At 38.3% G+C, this 26111-nt stretch overlaps 1 protein-coding gene across 4 annotated transcripts in view; it reads left to right on the forward strand.

Moving 5' to 3' along the window:
• Positions 1–26111, forward strand: part of MACROD2 (mono-ADP ribosylhydrolase 2) — a 1364702-nt gene that overhangs the window by 473318 nt on the left and 865273 nt on the right. For 3 of the 4 annotated variants that reach the window (XM_050952172.1, XM_050952171.1, XM_050952170.1), the window contains one exon: positions 5620–5736. The exons of the other annotated variant lie outside the window; for it this stretch is intronic. In XM_050952172.1, coding sequence (XP_050808129.1) covers positions 5620–5736 — 117 coding nt within the window. The remainder of the gene's footprint in view (positions 1–5619; positions 5737–26111) is intronic. 4 annotated transcript variants of the gene reach the window in all.

A 26111-nucleotide genomic window follows, 5' to 3' on the forward strand; every position in this document is an offset into this window, starting at 1 on the left:
GGAGGTGGCCATAGATATGGAATGTTCAGACAATCTAGTAGCTTGCCCAAGCAAAAGTCAGCTTCTTGAAACAAATCCACTTCTTGCACTTATTCTTCCACTATATAGAAAGTTGTTGTTTCTGGGCCTTTCCCCCTATGTGGTTATATCCGCTTTCTCTGCCTGATGTCTCCCTTTGCTGTCCGGGTTCCCTAAATTGCTGACTTCCCCTGCTTAGTGTGCTCTGAGTCTTGTCTTCTTCATTCATTAATTATTGCTCCTGCTTCTGACTTGACTCAGTGAAATCCCTTACAGCATTGGTAAATAGCTCTCTTTGGTGCCCAGTTGTCACTGTCATTATCCCAGTAAGTTCCAGGCACAGCTAAGTGACAGTGGCATTGTGGTAACATCTCATATGAAGGTTCTTTTAATATAAGATTATAGGTAAAATTCTCATTTCAGTTACCACCTGTGTAACACCATGGAGTTCAGTGGAGTTGTGTGAAGGAAGAGAATTGGATCCTATATGTTAAAATCTAGCCTGTTTCGGACAGTCTCAGTTTTAATTGTGGTTTTGGTCCTTTCGTTTTCTCATCTTTTCTCATCTTCTGAATCATTCTGGGCTGGTCAATGGGAATTAAAATGATCAATGTTAGGAAATAATTTTTGTATAGTAGTCAGCTTCTGTTGTTCACTCTGATGCTGATGAACTTCCCAGACATGCTTTGCCAGTTTGTCTAACTGGGATCATTTCTTTTTCAGTTTCCATATGGCCCTTTTCCCGTAAGGAGTTCTGTAGTGAACACTAGTTCTGATTGCACTACGAGTGTGTTATAAACTTGCCAAAACAACTCCCTACTGCCCCTCCTTCTGACTACATCTGATATAATCATTAAAGCATCCATTTATATTAATTTATATTCAGTCTCAATGTTCATGTGGGAAAACAGTATTGCGTGACAGACACAACACCTACAAGTAACTTTCCTAATTACATCTTGTGAACTTCCTGATGAAGACAAATGTTAATCTGGGAAAGAAACTGAAAAGCAAGAGTTGGGGAAAAATAATGTGTAGCTTTTTAAAATGTGTTATATATCATCACTGGTTATGTTGTTTATACAGTGAGTTGCAGCTCATCCAGACTTCAATATACAAGGTCAGAAAAGAAGTCTGAGTTGTTCCCCTGAGTTTTGTGTTGTTTTACTGTTGTGTTTGATTACCTTACCATTTTTTATTACCATCTGCATTGCGAGGCTAGATCTGCTGAGGTTTTTGTTTTTTTGTTTTTGTTTTTAAACAGCATCCCATGGCACCTTTAATTCTGCATTTTCTGTGGTTTTGCTTCATTTGGCTTTAAGAGATTTTCTGTAAATACATTTATCCTACATTGTACCTCAGTAAATTGTCTAGTGTTTGCTGTATAATTTTAAACACTTAATTCCAAAGAGCAGATAAAGTTTTAGCATACAGCTACTGTAAAAATAATTCATGAGTGAAATGTTAAATGTATATTGTTCTTTACATCAGGCCACTGATGACAGCATTTTATAGGTGTTTTTTAAACTTCATTGTTTTAATACACTTTCAAAAGCCTGAAAACAAAATTCCCTTAGAAAATAATTTTGCCTTTGTGTCTTCTCTTAAGCAGCGATTTTCAATCAATAATAAAATAAACAGTTTACTTCCTTGTTGTGCACTCCATCACATTGATCTGTTAGCACTGAGAAGAGGTTTTTCTTAGTTAACTACTTCTCCAGGAACGTTAAGAAAAAGAAAAACTGTCTCTTGTGGGTTCTAAATTATAGAGGTTGTGATGGGATTGCTAATATTTTTAAAAGAAAAATAGAGGGGCGATACTTTTAAAAAAAATATTGGTTTTTATTGTGCTTTATATGTTCAAAGTTTTGTACAGACATTAACTATTTAAAGTATAGAGTCAAATCTGAATTCGTGACATGAAAATTAGTTCATGGCTATAGAGGAAGGTGACATGTTTAGGTCATTTCAACAGTCATGCTGATAACCAAAACATTGCCTTGTCTACAAACTACTCATTCTATCTCAGAGATGGGACAGTCCTATGATGTCTACCTGGAAATTCAGATTGGTTGGACTGAAACATTTAGTAATTTTTTAACAACTTTGGCAAATCATTTCTGTTGAAACAAGCAAACAAAAAACAAAGTGTAAGTAGATGTCTTTATGCTAGAATCCAGGTCCAACATGCAGCTTACATTTCTGAGAGGTTCCATCCTTTTGACTCTTGTATGCTTTCTTGTCACATACAGCTGACAATTTGATCTGTAGGACTTTCTTCATCTGTATGATAATTTGGGGATTATGGGTCTGGATTATAATACCTAGCTCTTACTTAGCACTTTTCATCCATAGATTGCCAAGTGCTTTACAAAGGCATTTGGTATCATTATGTGCATTGTTTCCTTAATTCTGTAGTAGGAAGCCAACTGGAGGTGCCTAAGGAAGGTTCTGTGCAGAAGCTCACCAGTGAAGCAGAGAAAAAGACAGAATAGCTTTCAGAATAACACCGTTCTCCTTATTCTAATGAAGCATTTGTTCAATGTTAGAAGAAATTAATTAATTAAGAATAAGTAATCTTTGCAACATGATACAAATTAGATCAGATTTAATCCTAATTATCTGGGTTTTTACAATTAGTTGTATACAAGGATTCTCGGAGAGAAACAGTGGTGAATGGTTAATATTTTCCAAACGAATGAAACAAATCTGTTCCAGAACTGCAGATCAATTATAGATCAAACTGATCATACAGCTGAAATGTCTTAAACCAATAGGTTGAAGAGTCTTCATCTTTTTATAAAAAAAAGTAACATGGCAGTATGCCAATATTATCATGTACATTTCTTCCTCCATCTCTATACAATAACAGTATATCTTTGGCCATCTTTTTCCCTCCTGACTTTTCACCATTATCTGTAATTTTGATTAAATTATGCTAACAATACTTACTTCACTCCAGCTTGCATTGCCAGTCAGCACACTCCTAGAGAAAATGAAATATCTCATATATATCTTCTATGCACTCCCTGTACATGATTTCTGAATTAAAATAGCTAAGACGTGTTTTAACAGCAACTGAAGTATCACATTCAAATTTGCCAAGCCACTCCTGTCTTTGCTAGATATTTTATATTATGCAGTCAGTGTGTTCTCATTTTGGTAGTAGATTTCATTGCATATATTTTTTGCAATGAGGATTATCACACTTTATTTTTAATCTTACAGAATTTTTTTTTGCTAAAGATAGACCTACATCTAATTGTAAAATGATGTTTTGCATTATTCACATTTTCCACTCAGCATGATGATTTTAATGCAGCAGTAGTAATTGCTTAGCTGGGGCAAACGTCAAACAGGATTTAGGCTATGATGTTAAGCTCATTTTGTAAATGTGGGGCGGATGTCCAGTGCAGTGTAGAGAAGAGATATAGTGACCAGATACAATGGACTGGTAAAGGATTTAAAGGAAATACTCTTTAAAGGAGCATAAACGAGGGTTTCAAGGCCCTTATGATTAAGGGGGGGGAGCCAATACCCCTCCTGTATAGACCCCCAATGATCTTCATTCAAGTAGGGGGGCTGGTGAGGTCCCAGCAGTGGTTTGGCTGGGGACCTGGATGGGTAACGGGGAGGACTGATAGAAGCCCCCCATAGATATATATTGAAAGGATTATAGAATTACCTGCAGTTTTATCTGCCGGTTATGCCCAGACATTTAAGAATAAAGTTGCAACCTAATTAAACTAAATCCAGTGTCCCCTGTCCTTTTTCCAAAATAGCTGGACAATGGAGCAGTAATTACCCAGTATTATGATAAGTAGCACACGACTTGCTTATGGCTGGAGACCTTTATGACACACATTTTATAGATATTGTTTTGAATGAGACACGTGCAGAATATTTCAGTAGAAATGTTACAAAACAGAATTCTTGAATTCTCTCTCACTGATTAGTATAAAACTCTTCAGAATGACGTGTTGGAAATTTAATGGCATATGTTCAGGATGGATTAAAAGAAATCATTTATACAATTTTATTGGGGCTGTGTGAATACTGGCACAGGCATAAAGCACATCAAAGAGAGCAATCGAATTTCTAAATGCAATAAGGGGTCAGTCTTGCAAAGATATTAAATGCCCTCAACTTGATTTAACTTCATTGATGATGTGGGCATTCAGCACCTTATGGAGATGTTCAACACCATGAGTACCAAGTCCATACTCTGTACAACCCTTCTGAATACACAGTGTATCCTAGCAGGGAAGTGCTGGGGAAGAAATCTTCCAATCAGGGTTTCAAGAGTTCCCCAAGCTCTTGTATCTGGCTTCAAGGGGTTGAACGATGAACAGTCAGTGGCTCTGCACCGTGACACATCCATCCAATCTAGCCCTGCCATGCCACCGTACGCCACCATGCGGGAAGCTCCGAGAACTGCACAGAGAATAGAATGTCTACATCTCCCGTGCAAGTTCTTGAAATCCTGTTCGTATTTTGCTCTTCATCATTGCATAGAACAGTGCCCCCAAACCTGCTATCCCTGAGACCCTTAAACTTTTAACTGGTTACATCTGAACGCAACAACTGCATAGTACATATATAATATGGTTTTACTTTGTGTGCATAAATATGCATACACCTGCAGCCTTTATATTTTGGCTTATTCTGCTTTTATTTATTTTTTTTTGTGTTAACATCACATCTGAACCTATATAGGAAACATTTCCCCAGCAATGGTGGCTCTACAGTTTTCTTTTGATGGGACTTTGACACTGCTGCTGACTTAATGGCACATGGCAATTACTTCTTTGATTCAGTTAATGTTTCCCTTATTTTATACTGTTCTTTCCTGTACTCTGTTTGCTAATTACAATGTGATTTCTTTGATTGCTTGTTGAGATGGCAAAAATGCTTTGCCTGTATTTTTACTACTCTGCTACTGCTGAGATTCTTATTGCTGACTCTTGGGGGCAATGAGATCCATGAACTGTACTAGTTTTCTTGCATACTTAGCTGCTATTGCAATCTTCTGTAATTATGATTTAATTAACTTTTGAGTATTGCACAAATGTAAAAAAGTGCCAAAACAAGATAGCTATTGTAATTTTTAAATTGATGAACATTACTTCTTGGGATTTTATGTTATGCAGGTACTGAGTAGTCCAGTGAGATTGAAAGGTCTATATAATATAAGAGAAATCAGATGTGAGCAGTAGAGGGGAGTTTGATGAGCTATGGTTAATCGACTTTTGTTTTTGTAACTTGTGGCCTAGAGCCTTGGCTAGATGTTCCTTCTACTCTTTTTATAAATAGCAGTAATAACATTTTGAAATATGCTTTGCTTTTTCTACTGCATTTTCTTTCCCACTCAACAGCTGGCTGACTGAATATTAAGTGTTGTTGGCCAAGAATGTTTTATTATGCAGAAATATTATTGTACACCTGTACACATGTGTAATAAATATACATACCCTCATGGGTATGTATTCATACACACACTGTACATGTTAAATCTGCAGTAAATATCTGTCTGTATCCACATACCCATATGAACATATATCATACTAGTTAACATTTAATCAATTTGTTTTGTTTTTTTAGTGGATGGTTGTATACACAGAGCTGCTGGGCCCTGCCTAGTTGCTGAATGTCGCAACTTGTGTGGCTGTGAGACTGGACAAGCTAAAATTACATGTGGATATGACCTGCCTGCCAAATGTAAGTCAACTTCTTCACACACTTTTTTTTTTTTTAAAAACAGACAAAAGCTTTTCACATTTTTCCCCCACCCATGAAGTCTAATTCAACTATTCATTTAGAAAATTAGCAGTGATTTCATTAAGCATGTTTTGTGACAATGTCTTCCTCTCCCACCCTTGCAACAATATAAACTTTTAAAAATAATTATTTCAGCTGTGCTACGTAATGGAAATAAATGTATTCTACAAACACAATGCATGTTTTATCTTACATATTTGACAAGGTATAGTATACTGTTATATATATGGTAGGTAGTCTGAGGATCTGAAATAACTTAGACTAGGAACAAAGTGTACATTATCATATTTAAGTTCCATGGAGACAGTTTTTGGAAATGATGCAGATTTCATATTCGTCACGCAGATTTCTTGATTGTGAATACATTGAGAGCCAAGGAGATCAAAGTGATGTATTGTGTTTTCAGCTGCTGTGTAGAGGCTGATTGGCAATTACTGTGAAGGCATCTGTCACACTTTAGCTTTCAGTGGAATGCAATTTTCAGTGCTGGAATGTTTTTGCGCTTTGAATGTGGGATTGTTAAAATTCCCATTCTGTTTAAAAAGGTAGAAGGTTATTTGACCTTGTTACTTAGAGGTTGAGCCAAACTTGGAAAAATAAACATCAGGGTATTAATGGTGTGTTACAATAAGATTCAATATTATTTAAGATTGTATAAAAGCAGAAAGTATTATCGATTTGGGATCTTACAGAGATGTGTATTATTAAGAGAGGTGCTTATATGTGAATTTCAAGAAACCACCATGAGGATCTTCTCGTGACACCTCAGGTTCTCAGTTATGCACACAGTCCAGTACAAGGAGTGCTTTAGTGAAACATATTCAGATTTTCTCTTTTATTTTGCCATAGGCTGTTTTCCTGTAAAATCTAATTCACATTGCAGGTATAAGACTTGACGTAGTGTTTCCATGGTCCTGCTGGAGTATGTTAGACAAAAATGAAAATTTTGTTCCTGGTTGTTTTGTGATCGTCTCTGCTAAAGTAGAATTACCTAATTAAAACAAAAAAAAACAAAACAAAAACACAACAACACTACACACATGCCAACTTAGTAATTATTTAAGTGACAGAGATAACTATAAAATAGAAACCTTTGTTAAGGTTTACAGCCAGATTTTGCCATCTGTAATTCATGAATCATGAAAGTTGTGAATTCCACTGCATGGAAAGTGCTGAGCAGTACCCATAGGGGCATAGTTGTGTGGGGTTGTATTTGGCCAAAAATACTGGGAAGGTTTGTAGAGAGAGAGTCAGTTACAGATGTTATCTGTCCAGAAGCAATCAGTTAACACTTTAAAATGTCAACTTGAGTTAATTATTGCAGAATTAGAAGTAGTGGCAAGACTATGTTTTAGGTCAACTTTTCATTATATAATGCCACTATAAAGCCCTCAACCTCTTTCTTACCCTTTCTTTGCCCGATCCCCATTGAAATAAGATGATTTTATGTAACATTACTACCAGCACTCATGCTGGGGTTTCACTAAATGCTAACCACAGCCCTCAATGGGTAGGGGAACTTGATGATAGGCCAACAGTGAAAGGGACAGTTTTATCTTACATATTTTACAAGGTATAGTATACTGTTATATATATGGTAGGTAGTCTGAGGATCTGAAATAACTTAGACTAGGAACAAAGTGCCATCAACAAGGGAGGGAGACACTTGCTGAGAGACACCAGGTAGCTCCTCAGCCCCTGGAAATCTCTGGCACCCACTGGCCAGCATTCCCCAGCTCGCAGGATTTAACTTAGGGCAGGGGCCATGTGGAGCCTCTTTCAACTCTATTCCAGTAGCCCACCCTACCCACCTGAACTACGGGTCAGGAAGGAATTTTTTCTCTCATGGCCAACTGACAGAGGACAGGGAAGTGTTTTTCCTTCCTCACGGCACCTCCAAGCCACAGTGGCTTAAGTAGGAATGAACTTAGTACCTAGCTGAGGTACGTAGTTGAGCTGTTAATTCGTCACAACTTGGGTATGGTTTCCAGTGTGGTTAAAAGCATAAAATGAACGGGTCCCAGAGGTAAATGACCTGGGAATTTGGTGATGGGCCTTGGGCTCATGGGATAGGTTTAGACTTTATGGTCCTCAGAGGCTGAGGTCCCCACCCTTCTGCACCCTCTGTCCCCTCACAATGGGGATTTGTGTGGTAGGATTCAGAGCAAGCTGAGTCCTAGGGGGTAGGCTAAGGAGAGCCTACCTGGAGTTCCAGATTGTATGGTGGAAGCCCTGTAACCTCTATGCTGGAATCAACTAAATGCCTGGTATGACCGTATGGGTGATGGGCGGGTAGTGCCCCTCCTCTGTGTTTATGTTGTGGCCTGCTGCTTAAAATCCATCCAAGTGTCTGTCCTTATTTCCTCGCTGTTTTTGCATCAATGAAAATACACCCAAAAACCTTCATAGTTGTGTTTGATTTAGATCCCAGAATTTGGATGCTTATTCAGACTGTTTCAACATCTTAAATCTCATGAGAACAGGTTTCCATTGAATTTTGGCACTTCGGAAACTGGGGAGAGGAGAGGCCCAGAAACATTAAAACACATTCAGACCTTTAAAAATAGTTTGGTTTGGTGTTAGATTTGGAAATGGGTAAAGTATGGGAATAGTTTTACATTTCCTTAATTGGTTTGCTCGTTTAATTTTGATATTTATTTTTTTCTCATTAAAATACGTGGGAAGGATGAGACATAAAACTTACTCGCCACTGGGTGCATAATTCCCTTCATATATTTTAATGAGAACAATTCAATATAAAATTCAAAGCAACAAACACTACTGGAAAGGAAAGGGCTTTGTTTGTTTGAGGAGAAATGCATGACCGCTCCTGGTCAGTTTACAACAATTGATGGGTTTTAATTCAAACCTGTTAGTTTTTGTGGAACGAAGTCCTGCTTGAGACATAGAGTTTTTTATTTTAGGAGTGGTTAAAAATCACATATATACAATGATACCTGTAGCAATGTAGACAGAAAAGTACCGGTAAGTGTTCCACTTAATCACCTGTTGTTGCATTAGCAAACTGTCCAGAAATTGAAATGTCACAAAATGAGAGTTCTGCAACTGTATTTTTTACTTGCTCAAAGAGCAACATGTCGTGGAAAATATGCACCCAATGACAAACAGACAGATCAGCAAGAAAACAAGGGTAGACAACATATGTGCAGAAGGGCAAAATTAGATTTTCTTGGGTTCTCTTAGATTTTCATTGAAATATGTTTTGACCAAGTATCATTTACCCTTGTTCTTTGAGAAGCTATTTGTTAAAGGTTACTTATCCATTGTAAAACATCCATTTGAGAATTGGTAACTATTCAGGACTGTGTTTTCATGGAGACCGAAGCCAGAGAGCCATTGCATATTGTTAAGTCAATTTATGTCAGCCTTGAAATAACAGTATGACAATTTGATGTTGGAAACTATTTCCCATCTATCTTTTGTGTCAGGAACTATACCAAACAGGAGCCCTAAAGTCAGTCATCCAGTTACACACTGATGGTATTATCCTTATGTACCAGCAATTTGTTTGGAAGATATTACTATATGGATTATAAGTTGCCTTGGCAGTATCACCATTGCTTTTGGTGTTTTTTAAATACTAACTATATTAAGTTACTAATAACTCACATGTTTTTAATCATTTTTTTTTTGTTGCTTTGCTCCCTTACAGTACTTGGCTGAGTGATAATCCTAAATACATTTTTTCAGTGTTCAGTACCATATATTCAACATGGATGTTACTATTATTCATTGATGCAACAACATTCCAGACTGTTCTAGACATGTTACCTGCCCCAAGGATCTCACAGTCTATGTCCCTGTTACAGGGTGCTCTTCTCACCTCTGGATGATGTCTACTTCTGGTGATTGGTCCACCCAGTTCAGCACCTCTTTTCTCCTCTTCCACTGTTTCTGCTCTTCTCCCGCTCACGGAGTCGCAGGATGGCTGCTTCATGACTCGGCCCTCTGGTCAGGTCACACTCTGATTTCCCCTTCAGGGAGAGTCTCATAAAATCCTTCTGCACTGGCAGTGTCAGGTTGTTCTCACACCCACTGCCCTGCTTAAGTCGCTCCTGCAGTGACTCAGGCAAATCTTCCTATTCACTTCCCTTAGCAGTACCGCTCTGCAGTGGATGGTACAGGGACCAAGGCCTGCCCTCTACACTGGATTCCAGCCCAGGGCCCTACAGTGAGCAGTTAAGGTCTGCGGCTACATCCTCCTTACTGCTCTTGCCCCTGAACTAGTTCCTGTCATGCTTCTCCAAGCTCTTCATTCTCCACCCCTCTCTCTTAGGTCTACTAGGTAACCCTTTCCTCCTAGGTTTCTTCCTATCTCCCCTTCCTTCTCCCTTATCTCAGGGAGAGAGACTACAGGCTTCCTCTACACTGTTGCCAACCTCTTGGCTCTATAGAAGCACTGCCTATTCCTTCACAGGTGAGCTTCCTCCTAATTAGTGTGCTTCACACAGCCTAAATCTCCCATTTTCAATTTAATTGGCTGATTGGGCTCACCTGGCCTAATAAAACTCTTTCAGAGCCCGTCACAGCCCTGATCCCAAAAAGACAGAGATCTTTAACTGAGAGTAGTCCCACTGAAGTCAACAGGGCTCTGTACGGGCACAGCATTCTGCATGCTGTAGGATTGGGCCTAGAGTGAAAACTCAGTGTTTTAGAAGATTTAGCATTCAAAACATTATGTTGAATATTGCTTTGCTAAATAGGGAACTCTGAAAAACACTTCCTGGAGATAATTTGACATTTGAAAGAGCGCGTGCTTTGTTATTAAATTTGTAGCTGGTAAATAGAAGGGTGTGATAAACTATACAGAAAAAAATGGATACATTTGAAATCTACTTCATTATCTATTGTATTATTACTTCATGTTTTGCCAAGTTTATCTTAAATAAGATGATGTCTGCTAAATTTTTCTTCACATAATGAGAAGTGAAAAGTAACATTTCTGGATGAGAGATACCAAGATTTGTAGTTTAGACTGGCGTCTTCTTTTTTGTACGGTTAGGATATTGCAACTACTAGACTGTTTGAGAACATTAGGGTCAGAGAGCATCATATGAAATACATAACATGCAGGTAAAATATTGCATCCAAGTGATTTCACATGAAGTAATGGAAAGTTCCCTCCTCTCTCTTCCTCCTCAAGTAGTCGTAATGTTGCACAAATTAAGGTGAACATACTTGAATTCTGGTAGTGTTGGTTAAGAACACATTACAGAAAGCCACACAATAAAGCAGAACAGCCTACATTAAGGTAGGACTGAAATCATTTTCTACTTACCAGGCTAATTTAACAGTCAGTATACTTAGAGTAGAAGTTAGAAGCCAGATGGTGATTATACTATGCTGCAGAAGCCCACACAAGGCTACCCACACTCCATAAAATTCCAACCAGGTTAATTACTGAATTCACATTTAGCTTTGTGTCATCTATTGTTACTTAACAAACACTTTAGAGATTTTAAAAACCCAAAGAATGTTTCATTAATGCCTATCTCAGGCTGATAGCTAACTTCTATACTTCATATGTTTATCCCCTTAAAAAGAAAAGTTCCCTCTAAGTATTGCACAACTGCTCTTAAAACACTGAGTAGTGTATTGATGTATTCATACTCTAATAACAGATGAACAGTATCTGTTTAGAAGATATGCAAACTCTTGTTTTGTGTCTCATTTGATTAATAGTCCCTGCTGGCTCTTGGCAGAAAATGGACTGAGATGTGAGTTCAGTTTATAGCCAGAGCCGAGGGTATGTAACAGCCTCAAGGGTTGTTATCTGCTTGTAGAATTTATCATGAGGGGGGAGGCGGGACTATTACAACACATTTAAAATATTAGGGCCTGACTCTACAAGGCATTTAATGCCCTTGATTCCCACTGAAGTCACACTGACAAAATGCTATCGATATTATGGGCATTTAGCACTCTGTGGGAGTACGAAGCCCTAAGGAGATGGTCCTATATTATTGCTAATATTCTTTTTTAATGACCAGATCTTTTAAGTTCTAATAATAAAAATAGAAATCCAGAAAAAATAATATTTCCTGGTTTCAAACATGAGACAAACCATTCAGTGGCAAATGAAATCTTACAGGCTAGCTTTCATTGTAAATTCTATATTTTAACTAAGTGCTAGATTCTTTTCATGTGATATATATATATATATATATATATATATATATATATATATATATATATATATATATATATATATCACATGAAAAGAATCTAGCACTTAGTTAAAATATAGAATATATTTATATATATATAACTGAGCAGGAATGTATTGTATTTGTAGATTTCATTTTGGTGACTTACTTTGATATTAAAACTTGGAAGCAAAAAGACATCCTTATTCAAATTAAATATACTGCTAGAAATGTAGGGCTGCTGTTAATATATTTTCATATTGTTAATAAAGCTGCACTATTTAGAATAAATTTCCCTGCTCATTGTTTAAATTTAGTACAGTCCTTTAGGAAATGCCATATATAGTATTAACTTTTTGATCAATCCAAAACAGCAATGTAGATCAATCTGGAGTAATAATGTTAATGTGGTCTCTAAGGCAAATCCTGCTGTGAAATAAGTAGTTAGTAGTGACACTGGCATTAGCTGCAGTGGGAGTAATCAGCCTCTGGATTTGTTTAATCAAAGTTATCTAGAGATTTAAGTGTGCCACTACTATGTAGGCATAATAATTTTCTGTATTTAAAAGATGAACATTTGAGGGGGACCAGTGTAAGGTAAGACCACAAAATAGTAGATTTAAATCTGTGCATATTTGCTTTGAGATCACTTACAGAATTAGAATAAAAAGGTTAATTACACAGATTTGCAGTGGTGGAGCTGCAGTAGAGTACTTCCAAACTGATCTACAAGAAAATTTAATTTTTGCGCACACCCACACTATACAAGCTACTGGAATAGAGCGAAAAAACTCCCATTTGTCTAAAATGAATTTATATTCAGTAGTCTTTAATCTTTGATTCAAAAATACTTGTTTTAATCATTTAACATGATTTTTCAATTCATAGTGTGAGCATGCCATAAAGAAACTGTTGTCAATATGGCTGTGTAGGGGTGCAGAACCTCTCATGTGTGCCTCTTGTCAGCTGAGTGTGCTGCTGCAATTTTCTGTTTCTACTGGTGCCTTGTATAGGTTGTTGCTCAGTCCTCCGGCTAAGTCACACAGGCAATAGTGGATGAACCCCTTGTGGGGTAACAATGGTCCAACAGGGCCAATCAATGTGCCCTTTGTAGTCTTTCGCCCTATCTCTGGGCTCAGTTCTCAGCCCCTTCTGGGCTAGCTTTAAGTCTGTCCCTGCCCTGTTATAGAGCTTTCTCCCTTGAGACTCTGTTCCTCACGGATTCTCATTGCCCCAGCTCGCCAGCCAGGTCATCTCTTTAGTTCAATCCCCCTCCAGGGTAACAAAGTCCAACAAATGGGTGGCCTTCTCCTGGGTCTTCAGCCCCATCTCTGGGTCTGTTTAAATTCCAGCCCCTTTCTTGGGCTTTTAGTATAGAACCTTATCCCCTTCTTGGGGCTTAGACCACTTCCCCAGTGGCCAGTGGGGGGACCCAGGCCCACCCACTACTCTGTGTCCCAACCTACAAACAGCAGTCATGCACTGCTCCCTTTAACTCCATCAATTAGCTGCTATTGTATTCCCTGGCTTCTTCCCACTGGGTCTCTTCCCTGTTAGAAGCAAAATGCAGACAGAGCTCAACTTCTGTTATTGCTCAGGCTCCTGTGGCTTAAGTGATGCACCCTTCTAATCCCAGCCAGGAACTGGCTTACTCAGGCCCTGTAGCTCCTTTTAACTGAGCCTGCTAGGCTCTGATTGGCTTCCTCCCTGCAGCCTTTCTAGGCAAGTCTGGAGGCCCCACCTTTGCTGCTCTCTTCCTGGTGCAAGGTATGGTAGGACCGCAAGACCTCCAGCGGGGGGGGGGACGGACCTCAAAAGTCCTGGTCCCAGCCTGTCACAATAGTATTAACTGCACACACATAGCACCATCATTGCAAGATTATTCCGTTTGTTGTATTTCAAAATTTTCTTAATGTGGACTGGCTGCAAAACTGAATTGAAAGCATTCCCAGTACGTAAATGTGGCCAAGGGATATATAACTGTTAGATGAAAAGTAACTTGGCAGCCGACTCCCTTTTTGGCCCTGGACGTTCATTCTGTTGCCATGATTGTCTTTCAATATGTAAGTGAAATGCAGCTGTGCGACTGGTCAAGCAACTGTGGTATTTGATTGATTTAAAGGCGCTGCTAGTAAGCCTAGGAATACATCATTATTGTAATTAAGAGTTTATAAAAGTTATAACTGCCTTCCGGTGAAGGATCTTTGTATACTCTGCTTAGCCAAGGAAATTCAACTTAGTAGCGGCATCTTGTTGCCAGAGCTTTTACACTATTTATATCAAAACTGATATAGCCAAAAGAAGGTCAAGAAGTATGTTCACTGGGACAATGCTGAGCTTTAAGGTTTGAACTAAGAAGGACCTCTTAGCTTGAGTTCTTGGTTATAACCAACATATCATTACAATATGTGCTGCCAACATTTCTTTATAGCTTTCAGAACTATATCATTAGTTAAATGTTTAATTTAAAAAAAAAAGAAACAAAAAATTAGAAAAACTTCTCCTAGCATGACAGTTTTTATATTCAGATTTTTCATATGAAAGAAATTATAATAGTTTACTGTTTACAAAACCAATGAATATAATGAGTGTATTTTTTCATTGATTTATGGGTGGCTTTCAAACCTGTTTTATAAACCCAATTTATGTCATTTATAGTCCTGTTTGAAAATAATTGTAATACAATCTTTACTGTGTTTTAATATTGTCTAATTGGCTGCAATTATCTTAATGACTTATTGTACCCAATCACTAGTAAGTGAGTATACAACATATATTGTTAATGTGTTGGAAAGGGAGATATTGATGATGATTTCTTTAGCATTAAACCTGTTCATATTTTACACAGGGTTTTATGTGATATTGTAAAGCTTTATAGCTTGTTTTTCTATACAGAGAGCGAGCTAGGGACCATGTTGAGTCAGGGGAAATATATTTATTATATTGTGTCAAAACAAGCTCAAACATCTCTCTCTTTTCCAAGTCCTCAGAGTCTGTCATCATTTTAGGCAGAGAAAGAGCAGGTTCAGAGGCCAGTCATTGAAAAATTCTGATGCGAATCAGTAGGAATCTTTCCTCCATCACAAGTAGATGCAGTGTTTTCCTTTGGGTCTTCGCCTGGGTAAATTTTTTAATGGATACATTATTTAAAAATTAATTAGCAAGTGGAGCTATGTGTTAGTTAATATTGCGTATAGTGTAATGATACATCTCTTTGGGGCTGACATATGGTACATACAGTTAGAAATCCTCAGTTCAAATCAAATTGTTCGGTTATCAAATCATTCATTGTTGATAAAGGAGATACTGTACCCTTAATCCTCACAGTTAAATGTAAATCCTGCTCTTCTAGACAATTTCAGAGTCCAATCACTGAACATTGAATTCCAGTATGTGGGGGGAGGCAGGGGAAAGGTGTGGGGGAGGGGAAGCCTCAGTGGAGGACAAAACCATTTTCTCAGCAATTGAGTTCATTGTGTGCATGTAATGTGTACGTTAATAAGATATAATGGCAGACAGTGAAATCTAGATGCCACTGGTGTGCCTCCCCCGGCCAAATCTTCATAGCTCTGCAAAGGCTTGTTCAAAATTGCTACAGTTTCTACAAAGATCAAATTTTTAGTTTCACTGAAAGCAGGGTTGGTTTGTTTTTTAAGTGCTGTTTTGTACTTCAGAGGGAATATGTCAGAGACCAAGCAAATTCCTGTGGTTTGTTGCAATGATGATCTCTCTTTCTCTCTCTCTCTCTCTCACTTATAATATAAATGCAAGGAACTAATCGGTACAGATTGTCTACACAATGACTCACTTGACTGATGAGGAAATAGTAACTATCTCCTGTGTTTGAGGTCTGTGCATCTTATAGGTGGAAAGGATTTGTTTCTGGTTTATCAGTGGAAAAATGGGCTGATGAGCTAAAGAGAATCTGACCCCCAAATGTTCTAAACATTATATTAATTGCAGAATGCATGCACAAGGTGTAGTTTTAAAAAAGGCTTCTAATTCAGTCAAATAAATAATTAAACTCAATGTGCTGACTCCTCAGTGAAACATATTTCCATACTAAATTTCTGCTTTTATACTTCCAGACACTTTGGCACTAGATCTCTCGGTCTCAAATCTCCCCACCCCCTGCTGCAAGCTAATTTATTTCACTCTCTCCATATTCCACAATAGTTCCACTGTTTTTGTTGAAACTTAAAAATGAAACTTTAAAAAAAAAAAAAACCAAACATGTTCCATCAGAGACATGAGAAATAAAAGTTCTGATAGTTACAATTGGCTGAAAAAAGATTAGAATCAGGGGGCTTATGCTGTCTCAACTGCATTGGTTGCTGCTGCTCCCACTTGAATATATACACTCGATAGCCAAACCCCTACACTCAGTACTTGAAAATTAATCTTTGAAGCATGTAATTTTTGTCTGTCTCATTTAAGTAGTGATAGAAATTGCTTACTGTAGAAAACCATGACATTAAGCTCATTGTGTGTTGGCACTTCTTGACTTAAATTGGTTTGGTCTGAAAAATATGCAGCCCCTCTCCCAAACCTGGATTTAGCTTTTAAGTAAATTGGCACAGACTAGGTGCTTGATAACAAAAACTCCTTAGAGTTAATACCATATGTGTGACTTGGAACACGAAAAGCTGATCCACCATCTCCCCTGTGAAGAGGAGAGGCTTAGGATTGTAATGTCCTAGCGGTCATAGTCTTAATTTCAAAACCTCTCTCTGGATTAAAAATAATTATATTATATTATAGTTCATAAATCTTTAAAAATAACTCAGCCTAGTTTTCTGTCTTCCAGGCTAAAATACAGACCGCCTTTTTCCTCTGAGGCTACATATTCCAAAACCAAAAACGTAAATTACCTGTAAATTGAAATAATAAGACTATCAATGATAAATAGGGACATAGATATTTTCACTTCAGCTTTTTAAAATAAAGTGAAAAAAATGGTGAGGAATATAGGAGTGGTGAACCCAGTAAACATTTGCTTTAATTACTTGTACTTTATAACACCTTTAGGCTTCCAGTGCTTTATTGACATATAACTATGCAGGCTTTATATTCTAAATATATTAAGAGATCAGCTCAAGTAGGAAAATTAGAATCTAAATTCTGATTCTGGGTGAGATCCTCATCTGTGAACCAGCCCCTTTGTGCCAGGGCTAGGGGGAGTCCTAAAAATCCCAGTTCCATCCAGGGGGATGGTTACCTAGTGAGGCACCTAAGACTGTCTTCTGAGGGTCTATTTACAAGTCCTGAAATAGGTGGGCATGCTGGAGATGGGAGGAGTGTCCAAGACACTGTAGAGATTCCAGGCAGCCCTGAGGTTTGTGGGGCAGCCCAGGGAAGCTGTTGTAAACTAGACAGGCCCCCAAGGCTGTCTAAGTTATCTGAGGGGCCTCTCTAGTTCCCAGAGCGCCCCATACCAGAAAGGCAAAAATATGGCTTAAAGCCACTTAGCTCCACCTTCCTCTGGGTGCGAGTTCAGTACTGTATTTTTGAGCTGCAGCACAGAATTTCATAGTCTAGATTTAGCTGAATGTGAGAAACTGAGTCGCACTCATTTCTCAGTGGATGTGACTCTGATCCTCATAACACTTATGCATCTTCTTGACACTTCCAAAGTGCACGTGTACCTTGAAGTGAATGGTTGCTGTGGCTGGAGCCCATGCTCTAGGACCCTGCAAGGTGGGAGGATCCCAGAGCTTGGGCTGCAGGCCAAGCCCAGAAGTCTACACCGCAGTTAAATAGCCCCACTGTCTGAGCTCTGCAAGCCCAAGTCAGCTGGCATGGGCCAGTCATGGGTGTCTAACTACTGTGTAGACATACCCAGAGATGAAACTTCAGGGAGAGAGGACTGGAGAGTGCAGCTCTGCAACTGAAAAAGGTGGGAAGCAGCCTAGGGAACTAGGGAGGGATTAAAAGAAATAGACGGTAGCAGTTTATCACAAGGGCCCTGGGCTAAAACCCAGAGTTAGGCCTGGATTTCCCTACTAACCTTTACAGGAGGGGCAGTGTAAATCTCAGGAATAAAAGGGCAATGCTCTTTGAGCCCAGATTATGGTCTACACTGCACTATAAGACCAGGGTTCAAGCCTAGCCCCCTTTTGTCTACACACAAATTGTGCTGACTTAGGCCTTGGACTCAGGGTCTCAGGACTCTGTGAGGGTGGAGGGTCTGAGCCAAGCTGGGATCCAGGGTTAAAGTCCTATTGCTCTGAAGTGCAGATGCAGCTCCACTGAACTTGTGCTCTGGGAGTCCACAAAAAGTATCCCACAATCCTACGGGCTGACTGTCTTCTGGACAGTGAAGTTTTGTGGACAGTAAAGTTTCCCCACACTGAACCATGAACAAAGGGTTGGAGCAGCCACATTTTGGGAGGTGCTAGGAAGTCTGAGATATGGGTGGTTGGACTCTGGCCTGCATAATGAACGGCTCCCAACAGGGGGTGACAGAGTGAAAAGGGCTGCTATGCTATGTCCAACCACGAGGGGGCACCAGTCTGTAGCTGAAACTTCTATTGTTCCCTTATCCACCTACCACTGAACGTAAGAGGCTGGTTAAGCTTTAGTGACACAAAAAAGTGGTCAGAAGACACTTGCTAGCAGATTACCAGAAAGGCAGCTGAAGAAGATGTCTGGGTTTAGGGCTGCCAGGCCACACTGAACAAAGGAGGCACTGGCTGGAGACGCACACTAAGACCTGAACCTTTTTTTAAACCAGGTACTGAGTAATTGGTGGTGTTGTACTACGTATTCTAAGTACTGTTTCATCAGTGGCAGAGAGAGAGAGTGCCTATCACATGGGACATGATAATTCTGGAAGCAGAGGCCCATATTACATTGTCATTTTTTGCTGACATATGGCATTATGAATTTATTAATGTTGCTACCTGCTGTTGCCATGTTTCTCATAGCAATACTGCTTTTCAGATATCACCTTCCCACTCTGTGTTTTTGTTTTTAAAATATTTCACCTGAACAGTATTAGCTTTTATTTCTCCAGAATCTCGTTGTATTTCTCTCTCATCTTTCTAATCTCTGTCCTTTTATGGTGTTTGTCTGTTCTCTATGATGTTAGTAGAAAACTGTTAATCTCTGTGAATATGTCACCTTTTTTTCAAAAAACCTATTATGTGGTGGTGATTATTATAGTTATAGATGTGTGTCTGTGAGCATGTATATTCAGTGCAGTTACGTACTTAAATCACTGTATAACCTGCAAATGTTTTTGCTCACTCTGATTTCTGCAGGTATCTTTAGCTAAAGCATTGTTTAGGGTTATCTACATGGTAAGAAAAATTAACTTATTGACATCATACTTTGGCTGCTTTCAGAAGAACTTAAGTTTTCATGTTACTGTGTATTGGTTGCTTTATGGCTGGGCTGCTTATTCCTCAACTGGTGAATTGGGAATGGAGTTTTAATTATGACAAATACAACAAAACTTTAACACAGCATCTACAGGGAATCTAAATTATCTGGTCTGATCTCCTGGGTTTACTATATTGTCTTGGATTATTAGTGTAAAAACCACACTCCTCCAAGGGACCATTTATAATTCTAAGGCCAAATTTAGAAGTATGTTTATGGTGGTGAAAGTTTATATTTATTTCAACTCTTACTTTCTTGTAGCTACTTAGGCTCACTGATGGATAGAGAGGCTAAACTAGTGTAAATTGCACAAGGAGCTAGAAGGAGACATACATTAAATAATGGTAGCCTACTTTTAAATTACACCATCTTACTCTTTCCTCTTAGTTGTTTTTCTTGTTATATTCCTTTCTTTTGGCCCTTAGCCATATGAGTTACACCCTCATATTCCTCCAAGTCACATTCAGACTCAGTGGTTCAAATTATAAGATGATATATATTAGTGTATCAGTGAGAGTCTAAGAGGTACACAGGGAGTTGTAATGGTGTAATGCATACATATGGAGTGGGGCAGAAAGATTGCGTAAGGGACACCAACATAGACTCTGCCAAGATGAAGATTCACCTTTACTTTTAGAGCAAAATGTGTAATAGTTTTCAGACAAACTGTTTTGTTTATAAACAAATGCTTTATAACTCTGAAAAGCTTGGGGTCCAGTTTTATTTGCTATGTTTGCTTGTCTCGCTAATAGGTTGTGAAACAAAGGATCTTAAAATCATGTTGTTCTGATCAGTTTTGCTCATCCCCTCACTCTAATTCCAATATGGTTTTAGTGATCAATATCTTGAAAACAGCTGCAGCTAGTAGCAAATATCGTATGAAAGCTTTGATTCCTAGCTGGGAAATGGTGTAGACCCTAATCTTGAATGCCATCAGTTCATAAGTAAGATATTAGATAACAATTCATGTTAGGTTTGGAGTGTTTGAGAGGGTGGGGAAGTAAGATTGTAATCAGAATATGGTCTAGTATCTCTCAGCCTCCCACAGCTATTAACACTCCGTCATCACAATTTCAAGGCCAATAAGCTTTTCCAGGTACCTATGGACAGAAAGAATGAATCAATCTCTCATGTAAACTGCAGATTTTAACTCCCATTTTTAATTTTGCCATGGGATCTGTGTGACTACACCGATATTAAATGAGGGAGCGGTGGAATACCAATAGATATATTGAGAGAGACTGCAGGCTGCAAGATAATTTTAATAAAATATGTTCTGAAAGCCTCGTAATTCCCATTATTACATCCATTCTGGTGGAAGATTTTACTTTTGTCAGGAGAGGAATCTGTTAGATGAAAGTTGTCAGGGGAAATTTGATCCAAAATTGTTAAAGCATCTGTTACAAAATAGGACAGATATGTTTCCACTGAAGAAAACTAAATGAATGCATGCTGCAATGGAAACATTAATTTAAAATGTATTCATTGAAACATTGTGCTAATTCATGAGAACCTGGAAGTGAAATTAAAACCAAATGAATTAGAAACAAGTTTTAGTCTTTGAATTTCTTCCAGCTTCGAGAAAGAAAATAAAGTAAATAAAGTAAATAAAAAAATCATTTTAATAATCTTTGGTAGTGGTGTAGCCTCTTAAAGTTAATAAAGAAATACATTGCCTCAAAACTAACTTTTGGCTTACATTAACCTATTTAACTGAAACTATTCACCCTTCTTTATCCATCTGTAAAACTTACCTCATCTTCCCCTTTCCTTCACTCTGTAGTCTTATATAAACAGACTGGCAATTAGCATTGAAATCCGCTTTGGTCCAGCCTGAAATTCTTCCCTCTTGTCTCTTCTTCAAGTGAAGAAACAGATGTCACCATTAATTTGTACTCAGTGTTAAAGCTTTTTTCCTGTACACACAGTTCAGATGCTCCCAATCTATCCTGGCCTACCTCACTCTCATGTGCTCAGGGCTGAGGTAAGCTCAGGCCCTCATAACATACTACTCCTGTGGTGGTTCCCACTGAGCTTGCGGGTTTGTGACGAAGAAAAAATTCTTTCCCAAGCCCAAAGCATGCCACACCAACTGCAATGCTGCCTGAGCAAACAGACAAACCATCAGGGAAGAAGTGGACAAAGCTCTTTCATTTCTTTTCAGGGTAAGAATTGATGAGGTGGTAAAAGAGCAGACAGCACCTAAAATGCCCAGTGAAGACAATGGGAGCTGCAGGTGCTCAGGACCTCTAAAATTATAACAATAACTTTTAACTTGATATTGTCCCTTCTTAATGCTAGGATTGTCAGAATCCAATCTGGTCTAGTCCTTCCAAAAGATATGGTTTTATTGTAGTTTTAATAGGTTATTTTATGTGTTTCAAGGTCCTTACAGACTGTTTTTATTGAAAAGGAGGTTAGATTATGGGTCAGATTGTTTGATCATATATTTGTGGTAGAGAGGTTAATTTTTCAATAAACATCTTGGTAGGGGATTCCTATGATGAGTGAGAAAGATAAATATCAATTAGTAAATCCAATGAGCAATGTTGAGATTATTCATTAAAAAAACCACATTGTTTACCCAAAGATATGAAGTGTAAGGGTCGATTTAAAAAAAAAATGTGTGTGTAATGTACGTGAAATATTGCAGATGAATAGGCCAGGGAATTGAACTCCTCCACATGTCTATAAAAGAGGAAAAGCAATGAGAAATGGATACCTCCTTGTCAGTATCTCCCAAACCTGAACTGGATAGACCATCTTTAATGGAAGAGAGTCAGTTCGTTCTCCATTCTCTTTCAGTTCTTGGACTCTCTTCTGAGACTACAGTAAATATATAAATCTGAATTAGTTCCAGCTGTGGAATTGACATTTGTGGGTAGAAAACTTATCCACTGAGATCTGGACTGAAAGCACCAATTTATTTCACATAGTTCACTAAACAGCCATCAGGTGGTAATAACTTCCAGTAACTGCTACCCTGAGCTGGATTTGAACCAGAAATTTATAAATTAAAGGCTCTATGACCTATTACCAATCCAGTCCCCCCAAAGGCCTTTATTATCTTAAATAAATGGGAATTTGTATTAGATGCAGATGTCAAGTCACTCACTTAGATACCTTCCAATAGCTCACCACTGTACGCAGTCTGCATTTTATATAAATCAATTGAAGACAAATGTATTGTCTTCTAATCCTTCCTTTTTTATATTGTTAGTTCAGTAGACTTAAAAACATAACTTCTAATGTTCATTTGTATTAATGCACACTTTGCTGCAGAAATTGACAGAGAAGGAAACAAAGACACACTATTTGACATTTGGAAAACAAAATACTACCTGCCACTTTTAGAAATAAACACCAGCCTTATTACCTAAAGAGGTGGCATGCTGAACAGTAACAGCAGTGATTTGACTCAAGTTCCATCAAGTGCCACAATATTTGGCACCCATAGCCTCAAAATTGGTAAAGTAGCAGCACAGTTTGAAGAGGAACCCAATCAACATACAGTATATGAATAAAATGTCACATCAAAACACTCTGCTTATCAGGTTGTTAGAGGGCTTTCTCTTCACCCTCTCCCCTGCTTCTTGTCACACAGACAGAAGTCCAAAGTGCAAGCAATGCTATGTTTATTGGGGTTAGTTCCAAGCAAGCATATCCATAGCTCTATATACCGGCAGAGTCTGTTCCATTCCCAGCTCTGATGCCACAGTGTGTTTACCCTGTCTCTCCCTTCCCAGCTCTAATGCTGCAGAGCCTTTACTCCGTGTCCCCCTTCCGAGTTCTGATACCGCAGAACCTTGCCTGTGTCCCCCTTCCCCATTCCCACCTCCTTAGCAGGCCCAAATATACCTTCAGTGCACACTCTTAGTCACACCCTTATGGTCATGTTCCATTTGGGAGGGTCATGAGTTGGCATCTTCGTCCCACCTCTTCTGTATTCCATGGAATGGGTAAGACATGAGCTTGCGTTCTGGGCAAGGCCAGGCTTTTCTCTGGCTTTTAGTGTGTCTTATGCCTTCCTCCCACTCCTCCTTGCCCCTCCTAACTGGTTGCTTGACCTTGGCTTGAGAGAGGAGCCAAGCAGCCTTCCAGTGTATGCTCATATATTACACTCCCACCATACCCTGTAACACTTTTAGTTCCAACTCGTCTCTTTTCACCCCATCTGCTTGTGGGCAGATGTAAAACAAAATGTTTTTGTCCTTTGTTTACGCCTATTAATATAAGATATAAGAGTATCAGAAAGTCAAACCCAAAATTGTATCTCAGGCTGACAGACAGGCTTACACGTGTATTCAGGTTCTTTTTTTTCTAGATATCCTTCTGTCATTCTGGTTTTTAATCTGCCCACCCCTGTGGCTTAGTCTTCCTTTTGGTCTTTAAACGTTTTCTACATCGGTTGTTTTTTATTAGATCTCTCTCCCTGTCAGTATTTTCTGTTGTTGAAAAACCTACCATTTCTTACTATAGGCTGAAAGAGCATGCTCCATCAGTTTTGTTTTATCCTAGTCCCCCTATCTCCGTTTCATGGTTGGTTTTCTCTTTTCTTAATTTTCTGTTTTGCCCTCTGGGTTCTCTATCCAGGCTTGTATATAAACCCTCTCATATTTTGGTATTTCTCTTCTCTGCCCACTTCCTCGCATTGGGTGCCTCCATTGGATAGTTACTTTACAGGACTTACTGGTCCTGAACAATACATTTGGGTCCAAATCTGAGTTTTCCCCAAGTTCAAAGATGTTTGGATTGAGTCTCTTCTTTACAGTTAATAAGAACTTCAAATTTTGGACTGTAAGTGTATAGAAAACAATTCTCTCTCTTATTTAAATCATCTGCATGACTAGGGTAAAAGGACTCGGTGATCTGGAAGAATTCTTCCCCATCCTTACCTAAAATTAATTATTAATTCAAACGGTCCACTCTTACAACAGCCGCTGAATGTGAATCACCGTGAGGAAAGTTTTCCTTTTCATCATCTTAGTTATGGACTTGGTATAAATATAGGCACAAAAGATAATTGTTAGTCCTTTTGTCTCTATAGTGTGATCTCTGCTACACTCTCCTTTTCACATATACAGAATATCGCTACATTTTTAATCAGTATGAAAGTCTAAAGTCTGAGCTGAAACTGTGCTTTCTCAATAATGATAAAACCCCACACATTTTAAAATGCATTTCACATGCTCCTTCCCTGTCAGGTGTTGAGAAATGGTTGATTGCAATTTCTCAGAGTTCCAAGAACCAGTCTTAGCTTGCTTGTGATCAGATAGACTTAAGACATAATGTTTTGTAACAGGCAATACTGTATGATTAAACAGACCGAATTTTAACTTGTAAATACTTGAGAGAAATAAATGCCATAATCAACAGGGAGAGATGATGTATGATGATTTGCTTGGTGTGAAAATCTTCCTTTTGTAAGAAATTTGTGTCTTATTTTTGTAAAATCAATTTAATCTGTCATCAGTCTAAGACTATAAGTCACCTGTTAAATTCTCAATTTCATTTTGTAAAGAAACATGTCTTTCAAAAACTTCAGTTCTGTGTTTCAGTAGGGGGTCGGCGTAAATATTTCCTGCATTATGACCCAACACACCACTAGCCTTCTCCACTGAAAACTATCTAGAACCTGTGGTATAATTCACTTTCATCTATTGGGTGGGTATTATGCGTTCCTTACACAATAGATTTCTCTTAAGTTACAGTTGTTTGTGAAAGCTAAGGGTGGCTTTTTGCTTCTTACGTCGTATCCTGAAAGAAACAGCATGAATTTTTCAAATCTTAAAAGATTTTGTGATTCTTTTGTACACTTATGTTTGAAGGTATTCATTGGAGAGTGATCCTTGGGGAAAGGAGGAGGAGTAAGCCCGGTATGGTACAGTGGCCATTTGCAGGTGCTATAGTTTCCTCTATACCATTCTCTTGAAGATTTCATCTTCCTATCTGGGGAACTTAATCAGGGACTGCACTCTGTATACATGAAAGTTGACTGAAGTTAGAAATGTGGAAACAGGTTTTTTGTTTTTAACAAAGTATCTGGATTAAAGGGAGTGTGATACATTTACAGCTGAATTTCCTCTTGCCATTGTGATCATCTTTATATTTTGTTAAATGTATATTCAGTAAAGAAATTGAGTTGTAAACTTTAAACTGTAGTCTTTTAATTTCTTCTTGAGTGGGTCATGATACCTTCTTCTGCATTTATATTCTTAATTGTCGACTATCATGCTTGATTTATTGTGATCTGTTGCTGAAGCATACTGACAAGATGTGGAGAATCCTTCTGAAGTCAAACTAAACTAAACCGTTAAAGGGAAGAATAAATCAGTTTTCGATGTTCATTCTATGGTTTCTCAAGAATAATTTTCTATTTAACTGAAGAGGTTAGAAAAGCACCCATATTAACCATCTGACCTTTGCGAAAACCTATATAATGTTGTGATTAATTCATTGCTTCTATTTAGGTGACTCGCTTTTCTTGGAGTAGTGTACAAAAAAAAAAAGTTGTTGATCCAAAAAAACTAGGGCTGTCTCATGCTGTTAGCTTTCGACCAGAAATACTCCTTGAAATCAGTAGAGGAGTACTAAAGCTTGCAGCACTCTGTGGCCCCTAGTGAATAGCTTATACTTATATTGCTGAGGACTTGTGGAACTTAGTAAGCCCCATACAGAACAAATGGGATACACTGTACTCATAAAGATTTTATCTGTTTCCTTTTTGTTTTATTGACATTGCATCAGCAAGCAAGGTGAGTGAAC

The sequence above is a fragment of the Gopherus flavomarginatus genome, chromosome 4 (genome assembly GCF_025201925.1).
Source record: "Gopherus flavomarginatus isolate rGopFla2 chromosome 4, rGopFla2.mat.asm, whole genome shotgun sequence".
Lineage (NCBI taxonomy): Eukaryota > Metazoa > Chordata > Testudines > Testudinidae > Gopherus > Gopherus flavomarginatus.